We start from the raw sequence: 27,077 nt of genomic DNA, 5'->3' as shown, positions 1-27,077 counted from the left end.
AACTGAATCAAATAGGCAGCAATTCTATCATCTATCCACTCTGACAGTAAAAAGAATCTATCTCCCACGGCAGTTCCATAAGAACTTTGAGGCCACCCAAAATGGTAATGATAAAAACCACAAAATAAGTGGTTTTGCCCTTACCTACTGCTTGCTCTGTTTTTCTTCTTGCCTCTGTGCCACCCCCTTTCCTTGCCAGCATTAACATTTGTGTGACAGTATAGCAAGCCAGTTTGGGACAATGCTCAGATTAAAATCAGTTCTTCCTTTTCTCCTTGCACTTGAAGTGCAAAGCAGAGTGCACATGATCTCTGCTGTTAGAAGTGGGATGTAAAATACTGCCATGGTTACAGCACTCACTGCAAGTGTTCCTGTGTCTGGAGCTCCCTAGCAAAAGTTTAGCTTTCTTGGAATACAGTGAGGGCTTGGGCAGAAAAAACAAAATACAAGACATACTTGATCTATATGACAGTATAAAGAGCAGACTTTGAAATCAAGGTGGACAAGAGTTCAGAAGTGGTTAAATTATGGATTTTAAATTCATCCCCAGATCAAGGTAATTTCATTACTAAGCTCTAATATTTTAATAATAAATGTATTGACTACAAATTTCTTGCTGTCCTACACTAATAAATTCCAGTTTGTTCTCTAATAAACATGCAAGACACATAATAAACCAAGACTTTCTTTTCCCAATCTTTGATCCATCATTTTTTGGTTCTAAGTGTTGAATCCCTTCTAATTGGAACATATTTGATTATAAAATACCACAAGAATGCAGGTTTGTTGATTCTGGCAAATGTTAGAGATATGTGCTAATCTCATTTTAGACAAAACAAAGAATCTCTTTCACTTACACTTTTAATCTGAAGCAACACATTAGAAAGAAATCAGAACTCTGAACTCTGATCTACTTGAAGCATTTATTACTTTCCACAGAAAAGTATATTAAGCACTAATTTTGACATCTAGCAGTTTTACCTTGCAACGTTGGACAAGTCAAGGTGTTTCTGGACTTCCAGTAACACTTCTCGGAAGAAACGCAACCGCTTTTCCTCAAACTGCTGGCACTGCTCAAATACCTGCTCCATGTTCTCCATATACTGAGGAGTGGCATTATCTAATTCTTTCAGTGACTTCTCATACTTCTCTTTTGTCTGGGGGAACAAAACCAAACTGTTAGCAATACATTTTATTACTGCCCTGCAACACAGACCTCTTAATGCAGTAATGGCCGAGGTTTAGACCACAAGTTGTCAGGCTGCAAACTCTTTTCATGACCACTGTACCACCTTAGGGGACAATGAGAATTATTTCAGTAAACTGCAGAAACAGTTACAATAAACCTTCAAGCCTCTTCTCTGGCTTTTTAACAGAAACCATGACAAATGTTAATGTAACTCTAAAGATAAAAACAAAAGGAGTTACAGAGTAAATCAGAGCAGAAAGTCTTTCAAGTTAATGAAAGTATTTGAAGACCTTTTAAAGTGCTGTCTTTTCTCCTTTAGTAATTTACATAGTGTACTGTGAGTTATGACCAAAACCCCAAACATTGTGTGCATCCTTGTCAACATAAATTGCATGCACTGTGAGCTCAGCTAACAGATACAACCTCAGACTCTGCACTAATTTACAGAAGTAGTCCACAGGCAGGAATTAAAAGATCCCAACTGATGGAACATAACATTCCAGGTCCCAGAAAAGCATTCTCAAAGGAAAGACATCCTTGAGGAATCACACATTAAAAGCCTCTCAGTAGCAGCCCACTGAAGAGATAAAACAAATTGTGTTACAGAACAGCAATTATTTAAGTGGATTATATCAGCTTCATTTTTAAAAAATGCATTCTGCAGTCAAGAATGATGACATACTTAGTTGTCAGCAAGTTTTAGGCATCTGTGTCTTAGATTCTTGAGTGAAATAGCTCAGCCCTCACTAGTAAATAAGTAGAACTCTGCCCTAGAAGTTTGCTGGCTTACTGTGCTTAGCTCCCTGCTGAAAATACTTAAAAGGAATAGAGGCCATATATTATTCATCTTCAGAGAAGAAAAATTTGGCAAGAACACATTCTTGGGAGAAAACTAAACTTTGGTACAGAACTGGAACTGACAGAGAGCTACATGAACTGGTGTTCACAGCACATTCAGGAGGAAAAAAGAGATTAAATATGCACAAGCTATAGGTCAAAAAACATTCAGTATACCTTTAGTACATCTTGTTTGCTTCTTTCCACTTTGTCTTGTAATTTCTTGAGCTGTTCAGGATTCAGTGCTGGATCAGCTTTGCTGTTTGTTTCTCTGGATATAGCCAGTTTCTCCTCCTTGCAAGCAGCATGGTAAGCTTTCTTTGCAGCTTCCACCTACAAAAAAGATTTGAGTCTTTGTATCTGGAACAGTCTACAGCAACCATAAAATCATGCTGCAATGAAGAAACATTTTGTTTTCAGGATTATTTTTATTTTGGGGGGAAGAGCAGGAAATGGTTTTCATTTAGGCCAAAGAATGAACAACATATAAGAATCAACGTGAGGAAATTACTGGAGCATTCTTTCACCATACAAGAAATGTCATTTATACAGCTTAGAGAAGCATTGAACAGACTCAACAAAAGGTTTACAGAAAGTCCCCAACTAAACACTTCTCACTCATGCCCATGTTCACCTGCTCCCCCTTCTTCTACCAGCCTGTTATTTAAGAACAATGTTAAGGGGGGGGGGGGGGGGGGGGAGAAATCCACAAACACATTTTCCCTCATTTATTTGAGCAATTAGTAACTTTCAATTGCATGAAATAAGATACTGTTCAAATGATAGCTTAAATTTCACTTTTCCCAGATTTTCACTGAAGTCACGAAGATTAGGAGAGACCAAGAGAAAAATATTTATTTTCAGAAGAGGACAGAAAGCAAGAGATCTTTAAGAGAAAGGAGGGTCCAGCAGAAAGAATAGGGAGTTTACTCCCTTATAGAGATTTGAAACATTAGTATATTACAACACAGGATAGCTAATACATAATCTACTGCTGTACCTCTTTCAGCTTTTTTGCCCAGGGTTTCTGAGCTTTCCTAAATCCATCTTCTGCTTCTTTGGTTTCCTTAAATCCTCCCATCATTTGCTTATGAAAGGCTTCCTTCTGCCAGTTCTTGATTTTTTCAAAATCTTCATTCATCAGTGAACCTTTTACTTCTAGATGCAGTTCACTCACTTTTTCAGCTTCTGACATAAAAGCACACCAAGCCCTTTCTACTGTTCCATACTGTGGGCCTAAACACAACAAAAAGTGTCATTCTCAGTAACCATCACCCACATGGAACTTATATTCCCAAGAAACTACCTGAAACTATTGACTTATATTCACTTGTAAAAAGCAATGTTGATGGAAACCTAGAAAAGGGAACAATTTCTTTTCATATCAATTTAGAGTATTACAAACTTTTAAGCCAGAAAAAATAATACTTATTTAGTCTGGAGCCCTTACCCCTGTATCACAATTCTCAGTATTCCACATGTGAGCTCTCCTTTGAACTGCCTTCAGTTTCTCAACATACTTTCTGAAGGGTGAATAACCATGGAAGGATAAACTACTGCAGAATATATTAAATAGCATCACCTTAGCCTTCCATTAGGTCTTTATGCCTAGGTCTTTAATTACCAGTCTTTCCCCCACAGTCACTGCTCTCTTGTTATTCAGAATCCCTTTTCAAACTGTACTGGTAGTTATCTAGAAACAGACAGTTCTCTAGAACATAACTGGGTACTGGAGGCAAGATTCATCTGCTTCAGCAAGAAGCAAGTGAACTTGCAAAAGAGCAGGGCTTTGCTTCGTTAGGTTTTTATCCAAAAAAGCTTGGCCATTTGTCACATCACTGAGCCTCTTGCAAAAACTCCATTACAGGCTAAAACATACAGTATTTTTACTTTGTACTTACCAAAACAAAGATATACAGAAACATTTTTTTTCCATTTGAGAAACTTGTCAGAGTTCAAACTCAGCATTACCTTTCTCCACAAGTTGCTTCCACCTTTTAGCCCATTCTGTGAGCTGCTGAGCATAGACCTTCTCTATCCGTGCCCGTTCATGAATACAATTCATGAGATCATTGCAAAGTCTGTGGCCATCATCAATTCGTTTTACTGTCCTCTTGTAATTTCCAACCTACCAAGAGACAAAGACTTAATTTCTGCTTGAAAGCTCTGAAAACAAGAGAAATCTCTAATCAACAGAAATACTGTAAACTAAGAGTAAGATGATACAGCAGGAAATAATCAATTATGGAATCAGGTGCATTCATCTTAAATCAATTGATCATAAAACCTAATAGAAACATTAAAATTAATCATAAATTTATCATAAAACCTAATTGCAACAATGCAGCAAAGGCTACAAGTTCCCCTGTAAAAGAAAGTTGTTAATTTTAAAAGTGAAAGCTTTATTATATTTTATTAAGTCTGCAATGTAATTATGAGCAGTCACCACAATTGTTCTGCATTATTATTTCTTGATAATGTTCTAGATAGTGGAGAAAATTAAGAGAAATAATAGAGTATTCTTTCCCTCTTCAATATTCATTATCAAGTACCTAATACCTTAATTTTATGCTGTGTTTAATCTTTCAGGATTAATAAAACTGCAGAGACATGCAAAGGAGCATTGCAACATCTCTATCGATCATAATAATAGTTTTTAAGAATGCAGTCACTGCTGAAAAAACAGATAGCAATTATTTCCAAAGTATACTCTAGAATTTAATGTGGGAAGATACTGACAGCAATGATATGGAGTTACCATACTTAGAATTGTAAATACTAAAGAAAAAAAGCCCCCACAGTTGCTCAATGTACAAGCTATAATAAAATGAGGACATGGAGCAAAATGTATACCATATAGTGAACATCCATTATATAATTAACATTCCCCTTTCACTCTTGTGCACACACCAACATGGAATAACAAATCTAAATGTCTGAAAGGGAAAAAATCCTTACACTGCTCCCAGAGTAACATTTCCACTGAATTCAAGGTCTCTCAGCTGGCTTTTGTAAACATTAAACAAGACCTAAGCACTCTTAAGAGAACTCGCACAGGCTATTAAATATCACAGCCAGTTTCTTATCTGCCCAAACCACCTGACTGAAAAACAAAGATTAGCAGCAAGGCAGTAGATTAAATATTCAAATACTCAAAATGTGTTAGTCATTTTTACATTTGAATCATATCTGCTTCACATCTGACAGAGAAAAACATCCAACTTTTAGGTTCACATTTATTCAGAATTTTGTCAGCAGATGTACATGCAAGCCATTTGCTTGAGAAAAATGGTACACAGGGAAATACTCTTAAAAGGGGAAAAAATCCCTATACTAAGTGCTGGAGGAATAAATGACTATACTATAATTACAGACATATGCTAGGTCTTCTCATTAAATCTGGGGAAAAAAATAAAATCAAAACCATCAATGACATTACAAACCCATTTGTCTTAGTGGCTTCAAAGAATTCATCTGAGCATGTTTTTTGGTTTGGACTATTGGACTAGATCCATTTCAACAGATCAAAGGAATTTAGTTAGCATCTAAGTAAGGTATTAGTTAGCAGTCACTGATTTGTCTAAATCACGTAAACAAATGCATACACACACCCCCTGCCCATTTAAACATAAGCCACAATACAACTGAAAATAAGAAGCTACCAGAGAGAGTCAATGCATCCATGTCAACTGATTGCATCTATTACCAAGAAAGCATGAAAAATAACCTTATATTTTCAGGAGAAATGGAAATGGAGAAGTAGACAGTTATACACATGTAATCAAAGTGTTAAGGGAATTAAATACCTCCAAGAACATCTACACTCTTTGTAATGAAAGACAAATCATTCATCTGCTCAAAATTACTCCAGCTGTAGGTTCACAATCAAGCAGACTTTCAAAACAGGTAATGTTAGCTTGGCACAACTACTGAAGCCTTATATTAGCATCAATTTGTGTCGCCAGTTATGTGCCCAGGGATTTATGTCTGTAGCATGAACATGTCTTTTCATAAATTCTCACAATCAAATTAGCATTTTAAATGGTAATATTGAATGAGAGCTGGCTGCCTTGATATTTAATCCTTTCATTCTGAGCAAACTCTGACCTCATGGTAACATCGAGCAGTTGCCAAATTTCAGGCAGGTATTCAGAGAACTGAACTGAGCTTACCTGTGACCATTCACTGTTATCACATAAGGGCACTTTTAAAGAGCTGCACACACACCATAGATAATTAACCCACCACCTCCTCCTTCTCCTCACAGAAGGGCTGAAGGACCTCAGCATCAGAGTTTAGAATCAGTAAAAAGAGGAACCAGGCCTACAATACTAGAAAATAACCTGATATTGCAAAGAAAGCTTTTTACACTGAAATTTACCACATTAGGAATGCTAGAATTTTGGAAATACAGCATTTTTTCTGTGTTCCATAACAGAAAACATAAGTTATATAACTTGGCATGTAACATTTTGAAAACCTAGTGGTTTCTTTTAAAAATTGCATTTTAAGTTAGGGACACTGCAATGACACATTTTAGAGATGTAGAATGTGCAGCTTGTCACTGTAGGACATAAGATTGAGACACAAGCTCCTTAGGCCATAGAGCCAAGTAAAGGGAAAAGAATTTCAGTCTTTAGGTTGTCAAGGATCTACTAGATTAACTGTAGAGAAGTTAAAACAATAAGTGAAAAACTAGAAGACATCCTGAACTCTGAAAAACATGATCTTATATATTGTTTATTCAAGACTCTTTTCTCCAGTTTCTGAGGTAAATGGCAAACATTCTGCAAGACTCCCCCTTCCCCTTCACAAGAAGTATTTGAGCAAATTAAAAATGAAGAATTCTTTTATTTGTAGCAACTCACCAGGAACAACACAAACAAAAAAAAATCCTGTGCTTCTTTGTTTCAGTCAGAGTCATTTTACATAATGCCTGGCAATTTTCAGATTTCTCAATTACCCCTGTACAGTACATGAAAATACATGATTTTGCTAGTTAGAATAATTTTCTGATCATTCTGAGCATCACACTATTTCTTTCCAAACAGACAGCAGATAACTAAGACATGAAGTAAGTTATGACATGAAGTTCTAAGTCTCCATGTCCTACACATTTTTTCAAGTTTCAGAGAAGTAACTTGTAAGATTACAAACTTTCTTACCATTTCAAGTAGAAAAATAGATATTTAAAAACTGTACCCCACTTTCATTTTAGCATCAACAACACATCCATCTGAAAGAGATAGTTTATTACATGATATCAAATTCACTTGTTGCTTACCCTTAGTTGTCAGAAACACTTCAAAAGGAAATAACCAAGAGTTTATTTATTTAAAATACCATTATAATGGTGACATTTTGATGCAATCAGATCATTCCGGGAAAACTGTGATGCATAGTTTTGTGTCACTCTTCCTACCTGTTCTAATTTGAATTAACCACCAGTTTTAACTCTTTTCCACTGCAAAAAATACTGAGTTTTGCTGCTAATAAATCTCAGTTGATCCTACTTTGCCCCGTTTATCTCTTACAGGCACTATAGATGCTGTCAGGTCTCCATTTAGCTAAACCAAGAAAGCATTCCTTCTGATTTTATAACTTTCTCTCAGGCCTGAGCACAGCAATGTCACCTCAAATCCTCTGCTAAATCTCAGATTTAGGGAATCTGTAATGTCCAGAAAAAACCACAGAGGCACCCTCTGATGTGGCATTGATCATCCTATAGTTAGCAGCGCAGACAGCTTGCCTTTTACCAAGGGAGCCAAGCACTGCCACTGATAGGATCTTTAGTAGGAATTTATCTAAGAGTTTGCAACTTCATTCTACAATTTCACAGCGCTAAACACAAAGGGAGAGTCTTAAATTATGTAGGCTCCTTCACCTCAGCTGTTAGACTCTTTTTTTATTTTAAGGCATATTCATAGCACAAAAGCCTAGAGTGTTGAACACACCTTGCAGGTTTTTCTGGTACACTGAGAGAAAAAAAGAGAGCATTTTCATTTGTTAGCAGCCCAGAAGGTGGCAAACATTCAGCTATTGCTAAACTCCTGTCAGGTAATTTCAGTAAACCATGACAAACATTATACCACAAATACTTCAGGAGTTTCAAATGCCTGAAGATAGATTTGTCAACTCTTTTTCCAAGCTTGCAGAGCTTATTCTTAACAAATCAGCCTTTATGAACTGGAACCATTCAAAAGAAAGTCAACAAGGTATTTCTAGGGACAAATACTCCTAGGCATGAAACAGATAATAAGCTTTAAAGGTTCACAGTCAAACCCGCATATACCAATGGCCAACATAAGGACACATACTATTTCCAGCATTCCATTTAACCATGAGGAAAATTTCTTTCCAGCTACGTCAAACGGGAAGTTTCCAAACATTTCAACCAGCTTAAACATCTACAACCACTGTGTGGTTTTTATAAACAAGAATAATCATCTTGGTGCATAATTAGCACACACAATCCAAGTACCTAGGAACATTAGCTCTGAGTAATTTTAAGTTTATGCATATAAATTCACCCCTGGTTACAAGAAAAATCCTGAGGAAGCTCTTAAACACACAAAATCTTAAGCCAAATACACCAGTAAAGCAAACACTGGCAATATAAATGAAAAATATTCCATTGCTCAAAGTTAGGAGGAGATTAAACAACAACTATGTGACAGGAGTCTACTACTGCAGAGTCCAACTATTTTTATCCAGAACGTTGCATTTGGGCCTTGCTTTGGTTGGTTGGGGTTTTTGTTTTGGGTAGGAGTTTTTTAGTTGTTTGTTTTCTTGGTTTTTTTATGTGGTTAGGAGAGGGCAGGGGACAATGGCAATGCAAACAGAGGCCAAATTTAATTCATCCATACTACACAGGGGATCAACTTCCACTTTGAGAGGTTGAAAGTCTTATATTGCTAATGAATTGTCAGCAAGTCCTTCAGAATACAACAAAAGCCCTGTGTACAGCACTTCAGAATGCACACCAGGTCCTGTCCTCCAAGGGAATCACTCACAGGGCTAAAATAATGCCAGCTGCAGGTTTAGCAGCTGTTCAGTGACTATTTCTGTTTGGGTAAGTAGGTGTTTGAAACACTCCTGCAATGAATGGGCTCCACGTTGCTGATGTTAGCAGAAAGTCAGGGAGATAAGGAAGCACACAGTCTCTGTGGGACCTAGAGCTCATTTAAAGTAAGTGCCTCCACAGGGAAGGTAGCTGCACCTTTTGATGTCTTACCTTGCAAGATATGCATACACTTCCACTTTGATCTCTAGGAACATTCACTCATTGGCTTTCTTACCTTCACAGGCATGTAACTGAACAAGAGCATTGGTCTCATCTTGCCGAAGGCATTTTTCTTGTAATAGATCCCTGATAGTGATTGCAAGCATAAGGCTGGAGCTTAATAAACAGAAAGCAAACTTTATGATGCATTTTGTTAATTATTACTATTCCAAATTCCTTCATAGACATTCCAAACTTCTCCAGTAGGACAAGGCCAATAGGTCTCATGCCCACTTCTCATGTTTAACTAAAGCAACACAATGTTGGAACTAACCAGTTTTTGGACTGGTCTATTTTTGGATGCAGAAAGGGCCCTAGATGATTATGCTGCATTTACAGCAGTCATGCAAATGCTTAAACTCCATATGATAGCTGAGAAAGAAATAGAAAGGCTTTCAAACTGTACCTTTTCCACTTTCCCTTGGAAAACCTGCTGCCACCCTGGTTCAGGCTATCAGCAACAATCTTTGATTACCCAGAGCACATCATCCTTGTCAGCCAACTAACACAGATGAAGGAATCCCTTCTTGGAGCATATCAACAAGATTCCTCAGTCTCTAGGATTTCTACACCCAGAGAGAGTCATGAGCTTAACCAGACACATCAAGGTACATTGAGGCTTGACAGAAAAATAAATTAGGAGAGTGAAATTTCCATCTCTTAGGTAATTTAAGACACTTCTACAACTGAAACTTTGATTAAATCCTCCAGTGCTATAGTGGGAATTACCCTTCATAAAGTATTTTCTTAGTATTTTGCAATTCTTTGTTCTCTAAACAAGCTATATTAAAACACGTATGAAATTCTCCAACTCCTACGTACTTTTATTGACTAAACACCTAAAGAAATTAGAGGAGAAGAAAAGGATTTGTTCTACTGAAAAGGATTTGTCATCCTGCTAGAAGACAAAAAGCCTTAAAATAGTATCTTGGGTTTACCAAATACAAAAATCCCACTTCCATTTAATTATGAAAGCTGCTGCTATTTCTTTGGCACACTTAACAAACATGTATAATTCTGAAAGCCTGTTTTTTTCACTCATATCAGCTGTTCTGATACAAGATACTACCCCTGCCTAAGCCTTGACCTACCCACATTTTTTGACTGCCAGATCTACAGTAAGCCATCACCATGAACACAAGTTCATAACAGCAACTTCTCCAATTCCCTTTCAACAAGACAGCAATTTCCCAACCACTAATCAGAACCCGATAACAATATCTGTGTTGTAATAAAAACTGCTAACCTTTAGAGGAAACAAGTTACTATTTGTATTGTATTTGCAGCACTGAACTTAACTCTCAGCGCCAGAACTGGAAATTTCCATGAACAGTATTGAAATAGCAACTTAATAAAAAAAGTTTAACAGATGAAGTAACCTGCACTGAACTGCTCCATGGACAGTCTGAGCATATGCAACCAGACAAGGTTAGAGTAGTAAATCTACTACCAGGCAACTACACACTCCAGATTTACATTTTTTAGTAAGAAACCATAGCAATGGCAGTGACAGTTCCAAAAGAAACCAAAACCTTATAGAGTCAGCAAACTGATAGAGAACAAAGTGTTTCATGTCCCAAGGACAATGACATTTCTGTCAACAGCAATGGCAAAAGCTTTGAAGATCAAACATCAACATTTTATTTTTTATCAACATTTTATTAGGTACAGTTCTCATCAGCTCAACAGATCAACCAACTTTCAACAACTAAAAATGTTTTAGTTTTAACAGATATACAGTGAACAAAAACCAGCTTTGACAGTCAGTTTTTCAGCTAGGTCCCACAGCTAGCCACCTCACTCTTTCCCAAATGCCTTTAAGAAAAAGATGGGCTTTGCAGCACAGTTCAAAGGTAAATAAATCTGAGCTATTTTGGAGTGTGAGGGAACAAACTCGAAAGCTCACCCTGCCAGACTGACACTTCTGTGCCACATCCAAGTTCAAATACATTCACTGCTTTCAGCTGTGGCACTAAAACATATCAAGGTGGCTTTTAACAAACTGCAAGCTGATTTAAAAAAACAAAAAAAAAACTTACTGTGTCAAAAATCTTGAAAAACCCCTAACAAGAGTATAAACATCAGAATCTATAGCAACAAAACAACTTCCAAACTGATTAGAAGTTCTTTACTTCCTGTGACCTGAGGCATGAAGCACCCAGATGGCATTCCAGAGGCACCACAGCTTTTCTAATCAAATCAAACAAAACACATTGATTAAAGCTGTTTAACCCTTTTGAGAAAGATTAAGACCAGAATTCAAAGTTGCAATCTTCAGAAACAAACCAACCAATTCAGAACATATAAAAAAGGATGGGTTTTAGACTAAATAGTAGTCAAATTTAGTTTGGATAGATGACTCCAAACCAGAAGTATCATGGAATGGCTTGGGTTGGAAGGGATGTTAAAGATCATCCAGTTCTAGCCCCCTGCCATGGGCAGGGACACCTTCCACTATCCCAGGTTGCTCAGTGCCCCATCCAACCCGGCCTTGGACACTGCCAGGGATGAGACACGCCTTCTCTGGGCAAACTGTGCCAGGGCCTCACCATCCTCACAGGGAAGAATTTCTTCCTCATATCCAGTCTAAACCTGCACTCTGTCAGTGTGAGGCCATTGCCCCTTGTCCTGTCACTTCAGGCCCTTGTCAAGAGTCTCTCTCCCTTTTTCCAGTGGGCTCCCTTCAGGTGCTGGAAGGCCACAGTGAGGTCACCCCAAAGCCTTCTCTTCTCCAGGCTGACCAATCCCAATGCCCTCAGCTTTTCCTCCCAGAAGAGCTGCTCCATCCCTCTTGATCCCCTCAGTGTCCCTGCTCTGGCCTGGCTCCAGCAGCTCCCTGTCCTTCCTGTGCTGGACTCCAGGCTGGATGCAGCCCTGCAGGGAAGGCTCGGCAGAGAGGGGCAGAATCCCCCCTGCCCTGCTGCCCTGGGGCTCTGGGTGCAGCCCAGCAAAGGGAGGTTCTGGGTTGGGGCAGGGCCTGCTCTCACCCACAGCACCCCCAAGTCCTTCTGCCAGGCCTGCTCCCTCTGCTCATCCCCAGCCTGGATCCATCACACACAGGGACGTACCCAAGACAAAGGCAGCACCAGCAGCTGGTCTAGTTAAACCCCATGAGATTCCCATGGGCCACACCTCGAGCTTGTCCAGGTCCCTCTGGATTGTCACTGCACGCTCAGCTTGGTGTCATCTGCAAAGCTGCTGAAGGTGCCCCCGATCCCTCTATGCCATTAATGAAGATATTAAATACTGCTCCCAGTATGGACCCCTGAGAGATGCCACTTGTAACCGATGTCCATTGGGATTCTGAGCCATTGACTGCTTCCCTCTGGATGCAACCACTCAACTAATTCCTTTTCCATCCAGCAATCCACCCACAGGATCCATGTCTCCCCAACTTGGAGAGAAGGATGTTGTAGGGAACCATGTCAAAGGCTTTACAGCAATCCACATAAATGATACTTGTACCCTTTCTCTTGCCCACTGATGGAGCCGCTCTACTAGAAAAGGCCACAAGGCTGGTCACACAAGATTTGCCCTTGCTTGTCTCAAATCACCTCCCTGTCCTCCTTGTGCCTTATCAGAGCTTCTAAAAGAGTCTGTCCTATGATCTTCCCAGGCACAGAGGTGAGTTTGACAGGCCAGTAGTTAACAGAGTCCTCTTTCCTACTCCTTTTAAAGCCAGGTACAATGTTTCACTCTTTCCTGTTACCTGGAATTTCACCTGATTGCCATGGCTTTCCAAGCATCATTTTAACAAGAACAATCTTTGTGGTTATACATCAAAAAAGAGAAAGCACAGAAAAACCTATAAGGAAACCAACTTACTTAGTTGCTATACAGAAACCTAACTTTTCCTTATTCAAGGATAAAGAAAGGTATGCTCATGCATTATACATTAGTCTACTCACAATGCTTATGAAACAGATCGCAGTCCTGACCTTTTGGAAAGAATACATAGACAAGTCCAAGGAAACAGACTTAAGTACTAGTGTTTACAAAATGATGCAAAATAAGTCACCAGCAGCACAAACACAAATAAGCCACCTATAATAAGCATAAAATACATTTAAACAAACCTTCATGAAGGCCCTCATTTAAGGTAATTGCCATTTCTGATCATCCTTTATTTGATTTAATTCTTTGAGTTCAAATTTGTCCAAACATAATCATCCTAGTTTACGGAAAATTTCATTCTTATTCACTCAGCTTTTATGCTTCCAGACATGATTATTCGATGGAAGACAACAGCTTGGTACAGAACAGTCAGCCAGAAATCATATTCTACTGCCAAGTATATGATGCACAACACACATCAAAATATCCCAACACACATCAAAACATCCCTCCAGAATTCTTTTTTCCTGATTGCCTCCTCATTTTATTTTGAAACACTTCTAGCAAGCAAGCCTTCTCAGGAAGTTGCCTCGGCATAAAGCAAACCACACAGTAAAACTGAGGTTGGAAGGACCCTCTGGAGATCAGGTAGCCCAATCCTCTGCTCAAAGCAGGTGTGATAGCTCAGATTGCTCAGGATCACAGCCAGTTGAGAGACACCTCCAAGAGCAGTAGTTCTCAGGGTTCTTCTTTTGTACCTGGCTTTAAAAGGGGTCAATGTTTCACTCTTTCCTGTTACCTGGAATTTCACCTGATTGCCACAACTTTCCAATTATCATTTTAACAAGAACAATCTTTGTGGTTAAACATCAAATGGTCTCACAGCCTGTCTACAGTCATCATACAGAGCACCCCTACAACAAAAGGGGTCAAGGCTTAAAATACAGTGATTTTCAAAGAACTTCTTTATAAATAAGACAGATATATTTAACATAATAATAATCATCTCAAAAAACTGTACTCATCAGATCCTCACTAGCATTAGGCCTTTTAGAGAGTATACTGAAAAAACACGGGAGATCTGCAACAAAATGTAATATGCTGTCACCACAAACACCATAGTTTAGCAGTCTAGAAAAGCTTACATTTCAAAGGAAGTACAATATCAGGTCACCAAAATCAAGCTGTCTAACATAGGTCTCTGGTAAATTCAGACAGGATCCCCCAAGCCATTTTCATTTTCAAACTCAAAAGAGCTCCCTCTCAAATGGTAGAAGTTTGTCCTACTGAATACAACTAATTTGAACAGTGTACTTACCTCCAATGTGTCAGTATTGACACTGCCAAACCTTTCTTTTTACTCAAAGAAAAAGACTTCTTTTGTAAAAGTATTTCTGCTTTATGAATTTTCCTTTCTTCAGGGCTTAAACTATCACAGCATCTGAAAGTCTCTGTCAGATTGGGGAAGCACAAATTGCTGATATTACAAAATACTTCATATTATCTTTCTGTATGTATGCTTTTACACTGAGATGAGAATAACTTGTCTCAAGAAAGTTTATACTTACATCTAGATACAAACAGGCAGTACATCCACACAGTATCTTACTTTTGTAATTGATGTACACTTACAGTAGCTCGTAACAGTTACTTCGGATTTAACACTGATCATTTTAAAAGCTACTCACATATGGTCTTCCCTTACAATAAAAATTGACAAAGGTTCAATTCTGAATTCCATACCATACCCAAGTGGATGATCCTAAAGTTTGTGCCCATTAAAGCCCTCAAAAGAAATAGGTCAAAATCCAAAAGGTAATTTCTACCCTGAAGGCTATTTCTGCAGATCACAACAACCAATGTGTCTTGTATTGCAGCTCTCTCCACAATCTACAGCGCACAAAAATCAGATTTTCTACAATACAAGTAGAAATACAAGAAATAAAATCAAAATATTGAACAAAACATTTGGATTACCTCCCAGAAGCTATCACTAGAAACTTCTACTCCAACGGAATCATCATATGAGCCAGACATTGTTATATACGAAGGGCTTGTAAATATTCAGAGCTTAAACACCTTTAGAATCTGTAAAAAAAAAAGAAAAAAATTATGAGCATTATTAATGAAGTGGAGTTTTGAAGTTATGAAAAAAATTGTCTTAAGCAACTTCATTCAGTATTTTAATATCTAGAGATGCCAAATAAAAACAAGAGGTAATTACACAGGGCATTTCAGAACAGAAAACTTCTATCACACAGTTTACGGCTCTTATCCTGACATTGGTTGTCCAGAAAACACTCAATGCATCTGCCTATATCACATTTCACTAGACTCTTGAGTTCATTTATTGATAATTTAATGATAAAATATCATTTAATGATAAAATTTCCTATCATAACCAAAAGAAAATATTGAGCAGTGAGACGCTTACTCATTAACTACTTCACTTTCAAAGCATTCCTACAAGACAATCAACTGATTTTTGCTTCTGCAACAGTAACCTGTACTGAGTCCTATTCCTTTTCCATTGGAAATCTGTTATACAATGAAACCCACCGGAAATATTTAAGGCCAAAATTCGTTGATTTAAAGAAAAATAAATGTCTTCTGGTCATTGTTCTATTTTAGCAAAACAAACAAACAGAAAACCCATCAGCTCCAAATTCTGAGCTTTATTAGAAATAAGTCACTACTTTAACAATTCAGGCATTTTCACTTTTATAGACACAGCTGCAATGAAGAAAAATATAATCTATCCTCATCAAAGCAGATGACTTTATGAATGACTAGGTATGAAGAAGGTTAGGGTTACCCTAAGCTAACATGTAAGATTAACATCAAAAACATTACTGAGACAAAAATCCAGGCACTTGCATCCACAAATGCAGTTTGTGGGCTGGAGACCAAGAGGCAGGAGAGAAAGGATACAGCTGCCTCCCAAAACACACACACAAATCCCTGTCTGATCTCTGCAGATATTTCACCAGGTTCCCCTGTTTGGATGTCTCCTGACAAGTTTATCTCCAACTACTACCAGGAATATATACAGGTAAATAGATTTTTACCACCCCTTGTGGGATGAATACTTTTATCAGTAGACTGTACGTTGAAGCTCCCTCTCTTTTTTTTTTGCCTTGTCAATCTTGCTTCCCTTAAAGTACCATGGCCCCTTCAAAAGGGGGCTGAAAACGTCTCCAAACCTGACCTTGCTGCCCAGTGGTTATGACAAGCTGCTGAGAGAAACAGCACTGAAAGCCTTCCAGGCAAGGAGAATTCAACATTATATTAGCATTTCTGGGATACACTGAGAATAACCATGCCATAAGGGTAGGCACTCGTTCATAACAAAACCCAGCTACCGAAACAAAATAGTTCTTTGGACAGTTGCAGCACAAACATAACAAAATTACTCTGACTGGGAAGACAAGATGTTCCTCCTTATCAGCTTTTCATCCAAATCATTTACGTAATGCAATTCACAAAAAGCTTACATAACCTTAACGCTGAATATGGAACTAAAAACCACAACAGGAACATCAATTGTTAGAATTCTATTTTTAAAAGACAGCCAAAATATATGAAGGGTCCTACAAAATGGCAAACTAGAAAGGAAAATCATATAGAGGCAAATTATTTTTACATATTACTGTAACAATCTTCAAATTATGTTATTAGTAATTATCAAAAAAACCCAGCTTTTCCACTTGTGCTTTTACTGAGCCAAGAGGGAAAAGTTTAAACACTATGCAATTATCAGTTTCTCTAGCAGCACACCTTTACATGGAATGTGTTCTTCACAGATAAATTTTGTCCCCTGCAATTTTTACAATACATTCAGGAAAGCAAAGATTACATCTGTGATAACACAAGTGTATTTTTCCACATCCTTTTTAGACAGCTATAAAGCAGTATAAGGAGGAAACCAAACTGCAGTAAGCTTGCAACTAGCTGGACCAATTTATAAGAATAGTTTAAAATTAAACAGCCAGGCATGCCATGCAGAATGAGGCAGGAATGAGGTTCCGAAGGTTTTCAGGGTTAGGGCAGTTTTTCTCCTCTACACCAACATCATTCAACCAAAGTGTTCACTGCCATTTGGAAGAGATCTGTCAGACAGCTGCAGAGTTCAGCAATTTGGAAAAAGAAACTCTGAAGTATAAACTTAAAGGAAAGTTTCAGCCCACCCTACCCAGTCATCCATCCCTCTCTCCCAAACCACACTAGCAGTATTTTTTCCCTCCAATTACAGATAAAAAAGACAATGAAAGTGTTCTGAAGTAATAATACAGTGTCCACTTACCTTTAACAAAATAGCTTAAACTATATCATTCCTGTAAATTTACTCTGAAAACTTACCTGGAGAGATTGAAAAAGCTCAAAGACAGGAACAATTTCTTAAATGGAGGAACAGGTTGTGGTGACTGGGTTTTTTAAAAAAACCCTTTATTCCTCCTCAACTAGAACTACATAATACATGGAGTTATCCTTTTTTTCCATAGAAGCATTAAAACAATCAGCACTCAGGAAATACTGATGGAATTAAGGTTTCAATAAGCCAAATACTATGCTGTGAGAAAGTATGAGCAAGCGCATTTAGGGAAACATTGTGAAGTCATAGCAACAACTGGTAAAGAAAAACACTGTTTTTACAGCCCTACTTAAAAATAAACTGTATACTGAGATAGGAACATTAAGTGGTGTGAGTCATCCTACCCTCACAAAATAGAATTATTACAGAAGCCAGGCCTTTAGCACATTTTTTTGTCAGGGTTTGGTCCTCCCATCCTCCAAGTGAATTTGCAGAGGTTTCACAAGTAAAATTCATTGCACTTTTTTTTTTTTTGTTTTGCAGGGCCTTCCATTTTACTATAAAAGAAAACCTATGAACAACTACAGATGTCACATAAAATCTAGAAAATTTAGATGGATACACCAAAAAAGATGAGTTCTGCACAGATTCTCCATGAGTGATCACCTGTATCTCACAGAGCTGGGGGTTCTTTGGTCAGCTGAATTGCAGCAGAACCAATAACTCCATAGGAAAGCACAGTGCCCACACCCACTTCCTATATTCTCACAACAGTTTGGCTTCATCCACTCTTTTTCTTCTCATTCCACAACTCCAGGCACATCTCTTTAGTGCCTTCTTCTTGTCCCCCAACCGCTAAGCAAACAGTAGGACAGTGCTGTAGCCACCAAAAAAAGCAGCCCAGAGAAAGCCTTACCAGTTCAGAGCCCCTGCTGCCTTTTGTCACAAGCACACTTCAGCCACAAGAGCTTATATAGGCTAAAAATAAATTACAAAGTCCAAGTGCAGAAAGTAACTCCATCCTAAATAGTACATACTGTAATAGCTACGGAAATGATGCAAACAAACAAGGCTCCAGTTTCTTGGCCCTGACTTTTAAGCAATTCTTGTAAATTAGGATACATTGATCTTTGCCACAAGGAAATGGACCTCAATAAATAAATGTGGCTTTTTTTTTCTTAAGCTTCCTCTTAGGGAACATTCTAGCCATGCTTTAGACTACAGACCTTGAATTTCTTCCTCACTGCCAGTGCCCCACTGTGTGAAAAGAAGTGCTATAAACATCCTGAGGGCTTAACACACGAGGATTTTAAAAAATATTAACTAATGAGCAAGCAGACCTTCATACCACATGCAAAAGCAGCTGAACACAAGATGCTGACTCTCCTCTCAAAAAGTTGGTTTTGATATTACTTTGAAAGCAATTTGCAAAATTCCTAGCTTTGTTCATGTTGAAATAATTGTTTGTTGTTTTGGGTCTTTTTTCTGTGCAACAAATGCACACTGTTAAGAAGCTAAAATCATCCTGTGAATCTCAAAATTCCTCCTAAGGCATTTTTCAATGGGAAGATAGGAAAAAGCTTTTAAAGAAATCCTTCAGTTAAACCCCCTCAGGCTTTTAATAACAAATAACTTTGATGAACTCTTACTGTGAAATAGGTAGGGTTGTTTAAAGTGAGATTTTAACATTCTTTTGGATGATTATGTTTATTTTGAAAATATATTTCACTATACTCAAAAAGACAGCATTAAAAAAAAATCTAATTACAGTCCCATTTACAATAGGCTGCTTTAAAGCATGGCAATCACTAAACTGTGGCCCTAGGTGACAAACTGGTCTACAATAGAGAAACATCTCAGAGTGACACAACCTTCCAAGCATGATCAGCACAGGTTGCTCAGGGCTTTCATACAGATGGCTCTTGAAAACCACCAGGGATGGAGATGGCACAATCTTACTGTGCAACCTATTCCAGTGATTAACTATCCTCAAGATGAGATACAGAAGGAAAAAAAAAAAAAAAATCCATACTTAGAAAACCAAATGGTGTTGCCATGCATTTTCTCCAAGGACTCTACAGATGCAAGCTAAGACAGAGACAGTCTCTCAGCCTCTAGAAGAGAAAAGCACCTGTCACATTACCTTTTAAACTTATTTTTGGAATTTGTCACCATGGATCTGACTCATCAAGATTCCAAGTTTCATTACTAAGGAGTGAATTACATATGTATAAGGACATGACTCAATTTCAATTAGCTGCTCCTAAGAACTTTCTAGCTATAATATTCTTCCTTATTATTCACTGAAGTCTCATGTTTTGTTCCACAAAGAATAAGAAGGAAACAAGACTTCCTTGTACAGAAAAAAATATAATTTATGCTTTAAGTGTGAACTACTGTGCTACCAAGTGTACCTGCCATGAATATGCCCAGTCACATTCTCTGGTTAAATAAAGCAATTTAGATGTTACTTTCTTTTCTGTTTTGTCTGAAGAACTTGCTCCATAAGAGTTCCCAGTTTCTTCAGGATTGGAATCTGTTTACTGTTTACATAGAAAAAAAGTGACATAACTTCTTTAGCAATATTGTGAAATCATGTAACAAAACCTGTTAAGAATCACAGCTACTGACACTGTAAAGTCCTTGAATTAATATGAAAAGTAAATACAGGAAAAAAAAAAAGCTTTGGTTTACAAATTCAAGTGACACCAAAAAATTCCAGCCCTTGGGTACAGGGAAGAAATGCATCAAACCATGATTAATCACTGCTACTCAATGCTGTGAAGTCTTCTAATTGCAATCAGTAGATATGACTGCATTTTATTAACAGAAGTTAGGCTTTAGATTTTTAAAGTGAGACTCTCAAATTGGTGGCTTGGGCCTAGCTCTTCTTCAATCTATAAAATAGACAGACTAGCTTAATCCCTCCTCCACAGGGATTTAAGATAATCCCTTAGTCTCCACCAAGAAAATAACTACAGCAACAAACACCAGAGAAAAGTCCATAAAAGGAAATTGAATCACTGCTTCTTGGGGAATTCAGCCTCTATGTTACAGTTGGCAGAGCCATGCACCAAATGATTTTTGGAAAGAAGTTGACAGCAACCTATTTGGTGAACCATGATCACTAAAGGAAGGAATCTAGGAAATGCATGCTGTTAGAGAGTCTGCAAGCTTATTTCCTACCAGGCACACTCCTCTGAGACTGAGAGCAATGTTTATTCCTAGATTTTCTAGTTTAGATAACTGAATAATTTGCCACCTAGACTTTTTCAGTTAGGAAATAACATAAAATGACATTAGATAACAAAAAGCTATCAGTTCATAGTCATCATTCATAACCCTGAGTAACATAACCCTCTGCACTTCTCAATTAACGAAATCATAGTTTAAGGTTGCTTGGTCCACAACAACCTCCTTGGTATTGGGTTATATTTGCCCATGCCCACGTCTGTTAAATGCTGAATGTGAAACCACTGAAAGTAGCACACATTCACTGTCCCAAATATACAAGCCATGAACACACATTCAAGCCAGAGTTTCAGCACACATCAGAAGATCACTAAAGAGATTAAACTTCTATGATAATTACCACATGTAAAAAAATCAACCAGAACTCCAGTGAGGAGACAGTCTCTAAAATTAAACTCTTAAGGCACATTAACATTGTGTGATGCAATCTTACATCAGATACAGTTCACAATGCACAATAAAAGGAGTAAGAACAGCCATTTTGGTCATTACTGATTATTTTATTAAATAAATGAAACTTGAAATTACTGATCAAATAATTGGAATAACACACAGCACAGAAGTATACCTGAAACACAAGGCAACGACCCAACTTTCTCAAGAAGATGCTTAGCCTGCACATTTTGTTTCATCCATGTAAAATAAAACCTTGCTCTCACATGCCAAAGAAGACTGGCAGAGCCCTGGAGTTAGCAGCTCCTATCTCCTGTCCTCCCTCCCCATAATTAGTGGCCAGACATGCTGGTTAGACATGCTGCTGTTACACATGCTGGTATTTTGCACATTCATGACTAAACCATCCCAAAGAGCTCCCACATGCTGCCAGCAGAGCCTCCCTCTGCATTTTTTCCAATTAACCAGGAGATACTTGAAATAGCAACACTGACTTTGGGGAAAAATTATTTTTTATTCTCAGCTTGACAAGCCAATGTGTGTAGGTGTATTATTTTAATTGTGCAATTTTTGTTCTAACCAGGGAAGCTATTAATTGCCTTCAGAGGCTTTGCAGAGGTTTTTATTTAAAGTTAGACACTGACCACAGAAATTATTAAGACTGCAAAATACATGCTTTAAATGGCATAGATATACCAGCTAAGATACAAAGTTGATGAAGCGATGTGGAGAGCTTTGAAATAGTTAATAGTTAATAGTTGCATCTATTTTTAAAAAAATTAACATTTTCAGACTATACTTTTTATTTTAATCTGGAGGTATAAGGGAAAAATCCTCTTTAATGTTTTCCTCACTGCAAGGAAAAAAGTGCATCAAATTTGGCTTAGAGTAAATTTTGCCAGAAAACCAGCTGAAGAACTCAGGATTATTTGTCAATTAAAATAATATTTAAAAATATTCTTCAATTTTTCAAATCTGAGGTTTTCTACCGTTTACGATCAAGCGATTAAAATTATAACATGCAGGAATAACTTTAATTTAATTATAGGTCTTCACCCTTTCAGAATGTTCACTTTTGTAATGCCTGTGACATCACAAACTAATTTATATGTCCTGTCAAAATCTCACAAAATGAAATTAACCATAATATCTTGCCATCCCTCCTAAATAAACAAAATTGAGACAAAGATGCTTTTAAGCTTGTTTCAAAAAAAGCATGAAGGCAGCAAAAGACCACATGTCTTCAACTTGCAAATTACACTTTGTAAGCATTTAGTAGCAAGAAATCTTTAAGTGTCCAGATACTTTTAAAAATAAATAATTGGGCCTTTAATTGACCCTTTAATTCCCTAATCTAATGGAATTAGATGGCTTGCTATATACATTCATAATGAGAACTTATTTTTGTAAAATACCACGGGAAATGTCTAAAGCATATATATTTCATATTTAGTTTCAGTAGAATTTTACAACAGTGCAAAAACAAGGGGAGTGCAGAGCAGTGATGTTGATGGATTCTCCAGGAGAGGAACCATGAAACAGCACTTACAGCTGCACTGACAAAACAGTTGCAGAGAGCAGTGACATGTACACAACTGTTCTAAAATGGCCTATAATTAAGAAGCAAAATAGAACATTAAAAGAAGCACTGCCTCAGACATCAAAACTTACTTATGTGACCACCCAGCATGAACACTGCTCTGCTTCAAAACAGAAACCTCACAAAAGGACATAAATAAAAAGCAATATAATAACCATTCTAGAAATGGATGTGTGTTGTGGACAGCAGGCTGTATGAGTCCAGAGCCATCAGTTCAAACATGATAAATACACTCCCTTACATTCAAACAAACATTGCAAATCATCACACTCAGTCAAAAATACTTTTGTATCAGCTGTGACACAGTAGAGTACATTTTGGTAGGAAAAAGCAACTATGACAGTTGTTTGGAAAGTCATTCCACATTCTGTTTACAAGCTATTTACCTGAAAAGGCATGCCTTAATTCACTTGTATTTTTTCCAGCTATGGAGCTGGGCAGCATAACTGCACAGATAACCACAGTACCTGCACAGCACTGCCCAACCTCCATTTCCACAAACACAATTCGCTCATCAGCGTGTACTTTAGCACTTCCTGAGGGCTGATGAAAACCTTGTAGCTCAAGCTAATGTCTTTCCTCCCTGCTCCACACTGCAGCACTCAGAATAACACAGAGTTTTCAGTCATAATATGATTCTGTATAGCTGCAAAGCTGAATATTTGGTGTACTCTAACCTTTAGGTAAGACCATGGGTAGCCCATTTTAAAGGAAAGTATTTTTAATCATAGAACTGGCTTCAGAGGAGGAGAGTGTTTTTAAGTATTTCAGTGAAACACGTAGGCACACTTTGCAGATGCGTCACTTAGGAAACAGATGTGTTGTTTCAGTGTTTCATAGTCAAAAGCTGTACTTTTCCATCTCAGGAAATACAGGGCTGTAGTACTAATTAATGAAATACTGACATGCATTGAATAGAAGTATATCTAAACCCTTAAATAAAGGTGAAACAGGGCAGTCTTCCTGCATCTGAAGGTTGCACTGAGGAGCTACTTTTCTTTACTTGAGGAAAGAACCAATTCAGATACCTCACTTGAACCAAATTCAGCCTGGTGTTTAACACAGACTTGTTTACAAAGCCTAAATCACTGTTAAAAACTAAATCTGTGCATTAACAACATGCCAGAATCCTCTATTTTCTGCTTATCTTAGAGAGATACAGATGACTATGATTGGCAAAAACTAGGAAGGCTGATTGGGGCAGGGGAACCTGCATGGGTGAACCCATGAAAGTCTGTGAACTCCTCAAGTACTAGTGAATTTTTCAGTCACTTTTTGGAGATATAAATAAAAGGAAAAGGGGAAGTGATGATTTCCTTACCATGGATAAAGAGAAAGCACAAAGAATAACAGACCTTCCTACAGAGTGTTTCAGAAAGACATTGCTGAAGGTGAAAGAGAAGACACCCCAGGCAGTAAAATAATAGACCGCAATGTGCTCATGTTATACTTGATATAAACAGTACAGAGACATCATATTTCCACACAAAACTCCTTGGAGCTGAATGGATTGTTCTCTAGTAAGCAAATCCAGCAATTTTCTAGGCTAGATCCTCAACACAAATAGCCTATAACACCAGAAATTAATTGCTAGTATAGCTTTTGCTCAAGGGACAGCCAAAGCCGGCAAAAAAAATGTACCCCAGGAATGTACCCTAAACCAGAAATTAAATGACCACTTCCATAACTGTTGGCTCACATCAAAGCTGTGAAAAGGCTCTAAACAGTAGTTTCCATAATTACCAATTCTTTCTGCGGGCATTTTCCCCTCACTGCCATAGCTCTGCTGACAAAAAGCAGATCAAATCATCATGCAACATTCTTTGACTCTCAAAATACATTAAAGGGTAGTTCAGCATTTGGGAAAAACACTATCAATGTAAAAACTGCTAAAGAAGATGGCCTTACAACTTAAAAGCAACCTTTTCAGCTGTGACAATCATCAGATTATGCACCATTTCATCAGTTTCATTTCTGGAACTGATACAAAATGCACAGACCTCTGCAGAATACAATTCATAAATGCAGAAAGAACACAACCACAGGCACATTTAACTTCAACTATCCTTCTTTACAATATTCATTTAGGAACAATAAAAGGTGTGTTCAAGTGTTTATAATCAATGCTATACTGTAACAGCACAAAAGAGCATGTGACTATTTCATATTTAAGATTAAATAAGATTAATTCAGATTTTAAAGCAAACTGAATGCAGCTTCAAAAGAACTATTAGGAGAATTTAAATTGCTTGACTGTGTTAAATTTGGAGAGGAGGTTACTCAATACTTAGTTTCATTAACATAGTGACTGACAAAAGAAACTCTTGAATTCTATTTAAACAGATTTTCAGCTCAGTGAATCTGAGGTAAACTTTAGCCAGGACTTCTCATGTTTCTAGGCAATTAAATTTTCTGGTCCTGAAATGGCAATTACTGCAACAAGGTCAGAAGACCTCTACTTACAACTTAGTAATGCATAAAACACGAGTTGCTGACTTAGTAGAATTAAACATACCCTAAAGACATGTAATTTTTTTTTTTGTAATAAATATAATGAACTGGCTCCTTACCATGTACTAAACTCATTGGTCTAAGCTACCTGGAAGTATCATACTTAAATATTAGGATCAGAGATCATATTTTATGGCCTTCCCTGTACATGCAATTTGACAAGCAAAAAAAGGAGGGGGTGTGTTTGTTTTGGTTTGTTTGGAGTTTTTTAAAAACACACACAGTACACTTACACCTACTTTAACCCTAATGCAACTGAAAAATGAAGAGTTTTTAGTGTGCAAAACAAGGAGCTGCTATAAAAGAGGCATGTGAGATCCAGGTTAGGCAAGGGAGAAGGTGAGAGTTTTTCTTTGGTTCGCAAAGGTTTCACTAATCTTATTAAGGGTTTAGAAAAGAAAGCACAGCAGAGCAGCCAGGCTTCCCCATGATTTTCAGCAATCTGGATACATGTTATGTGACCTTATACAGTTCTCAAACACACAAATCACTCAAATGTAGAATCCCTAAACATAATAATGTGAAATGAATGCTTAAATTTGGTCAACTAACCTCACAAAGAGTAGTCTTTTCTACTCTGCTGCCACTTTTCAGGAAAAGGAAAGCTTTTTATGTCATTTTAAATTAATGCTTGACCAAAGTACAAGTAGGTCAGCCATCTACTGTGCAACCTAAATTGGACTGAAGTTCAAGGGAAGGGGGACAAGAGGCCCCACGAGCTGACAGTTCTTGTTCGCACCATCACCATTGTGTTTTTGCAGTTAATAAAGCTGTGCCATCGCTGACTGTGGAGCACTGAAACAGCCGCATGTAACCTGCATATGGGAAACAATCAGAAGACAGAAAAAAGAAAGGTAGATAACCCCAGTCAAGTTCAATTTAGTGCCCTCTCAAGGGCAGAGTCTGAAAAACCCTGCTGTTGAAAATTCAAGCACACACTAATATCAAATAAGACTAAAGTTGATCACAGTATTGAAACAAAGTCTTAGTAAAAGCAGGAATTACACAACTGCTTTTTTTTGTCATATATGCTGCTAACTTCAGAATTTTGAATGGCTACAAAAGGATTCTTAATCAATTGCTACTAAAGGTACAATAACACACCTTTTTTCTTTTTGAATTCAACTTAACTCGTAAGTCAGTAACACCCACACTCAGAAAATAGCTGCATGATAGTTGTAACAGCTGAGAAAAGCAGGTACAAATAGCTTCAGAATAAAGTGATCAAATTTCTTAAGCTATTTGGTTTACTGCAAATCATTCTACGCATGATCACAAAACTGCTTAATGTTAGACTCCAGAAAGTCTGGAGTCATTATATTCAAATGCAACGTCATCTTCTAAGTGAAAGGAGAATTCAATTGGTATTTTTGCATGATGCATAATAGCATGAAGGAACCTCAATAGACCAAAGTCAGTATCATGCAATAAAATCATTCTGAATTACAACATCCAACTTGTACATGCTCAGAAGGAACAGCTTGAGCTGGATTCCTAACATGTACTTTGTGCATAAACCACATATGTAACAGTGTATACGCACACAAATATATAAACCCATATATAAACCAGAGTTTTAGGCTAGAGCTGTTTAACACATTGAGATTTTCAGCCATCTTATAAAAGGCACTACTGGGGTCCACCTTCAAGGGATTTTACTACCTATCACTAGCAAGTGATCTTGTGCTTCTGAGTTCAGCTTGAATGTCTCACTAGATTCCATCCCACATTTGCCTCCCAAGGTTTCTATTTGAGCTGATATCCTCAGTGCCTGTCCAAGGGCAGGGTGGGGTGACAATGCACACAGACAGAACTGCACCATGACACTGTGGACAGGGCTCTGTGTCCCTGCTCACAATAATATCTC

At 37.6% G+C, this 27,077-nt stretch overlaps 1 protein-coding gene across 13 annotated transcripts in view; it reads right to left on the bottom strand.

The window, feature by feature from the left end:
• The window catches only part of PACSIN2 (protein kinase C and casein kinase substrate in neurons 2), a 54,514-nt gene that overhangs the window by 11,000 nt on the left and 16,437 nt on the right, over positions 1-27,077 (bottom strand). For 11 of the 13 annotated variants that reach the window (XM_038153043.1, XM_038153041.1, XM_038153036.1 and 8 more), the window contains 5 exons: positions 15,120-15,230; positions 3,998-4,154; positions 3,027-3,262; positions 2,204-2,359; positions 982-1,157 (listed from right to left, as the gene is read on the bottom strand). In XM_038153043.1, the coding sequence (XP_038008971.1) occupies positions 982-1,157; positions 2,204-2,359; positions 3,027-3,262; positions 3,998-4,154; positions 15,120-15,179 (785 nt within the window). In that variant the 5' untranslated portion in view covers positions 15,180-15,230. Of the gene's footprint in view, positions 1-981; positions 1,158-2,203; positions 2,360-3,026; positions 3,263-3,997; positions 4,155-14,460; positions 14,594-15,119; positions 15,231-17,501; positions 18,306-27,077 lie in introns of those variants that run through there. The other 2 variants (XM_038153040.1, XM_038153050.1) reach the window with 2 other exon arrangements.

This window comes from Motacilla alba, chromosome 1A, assembly GCF_015832195.1.
Source record: "Motacilla alba alba isolate MOTALB_02 chromosome 1A, Motacilla_alba_V1.0_pri, whole genome shotgun sequence".
Lineage (NCBI taxonomy): Eukaryota > Metazoa > Chordata > Aves > Passeriformes > Motacillidae > Motacilla > Motacilla alba.
This window is presented reverse-complemented; position numbering and strand designations above follow the sequence as displayed.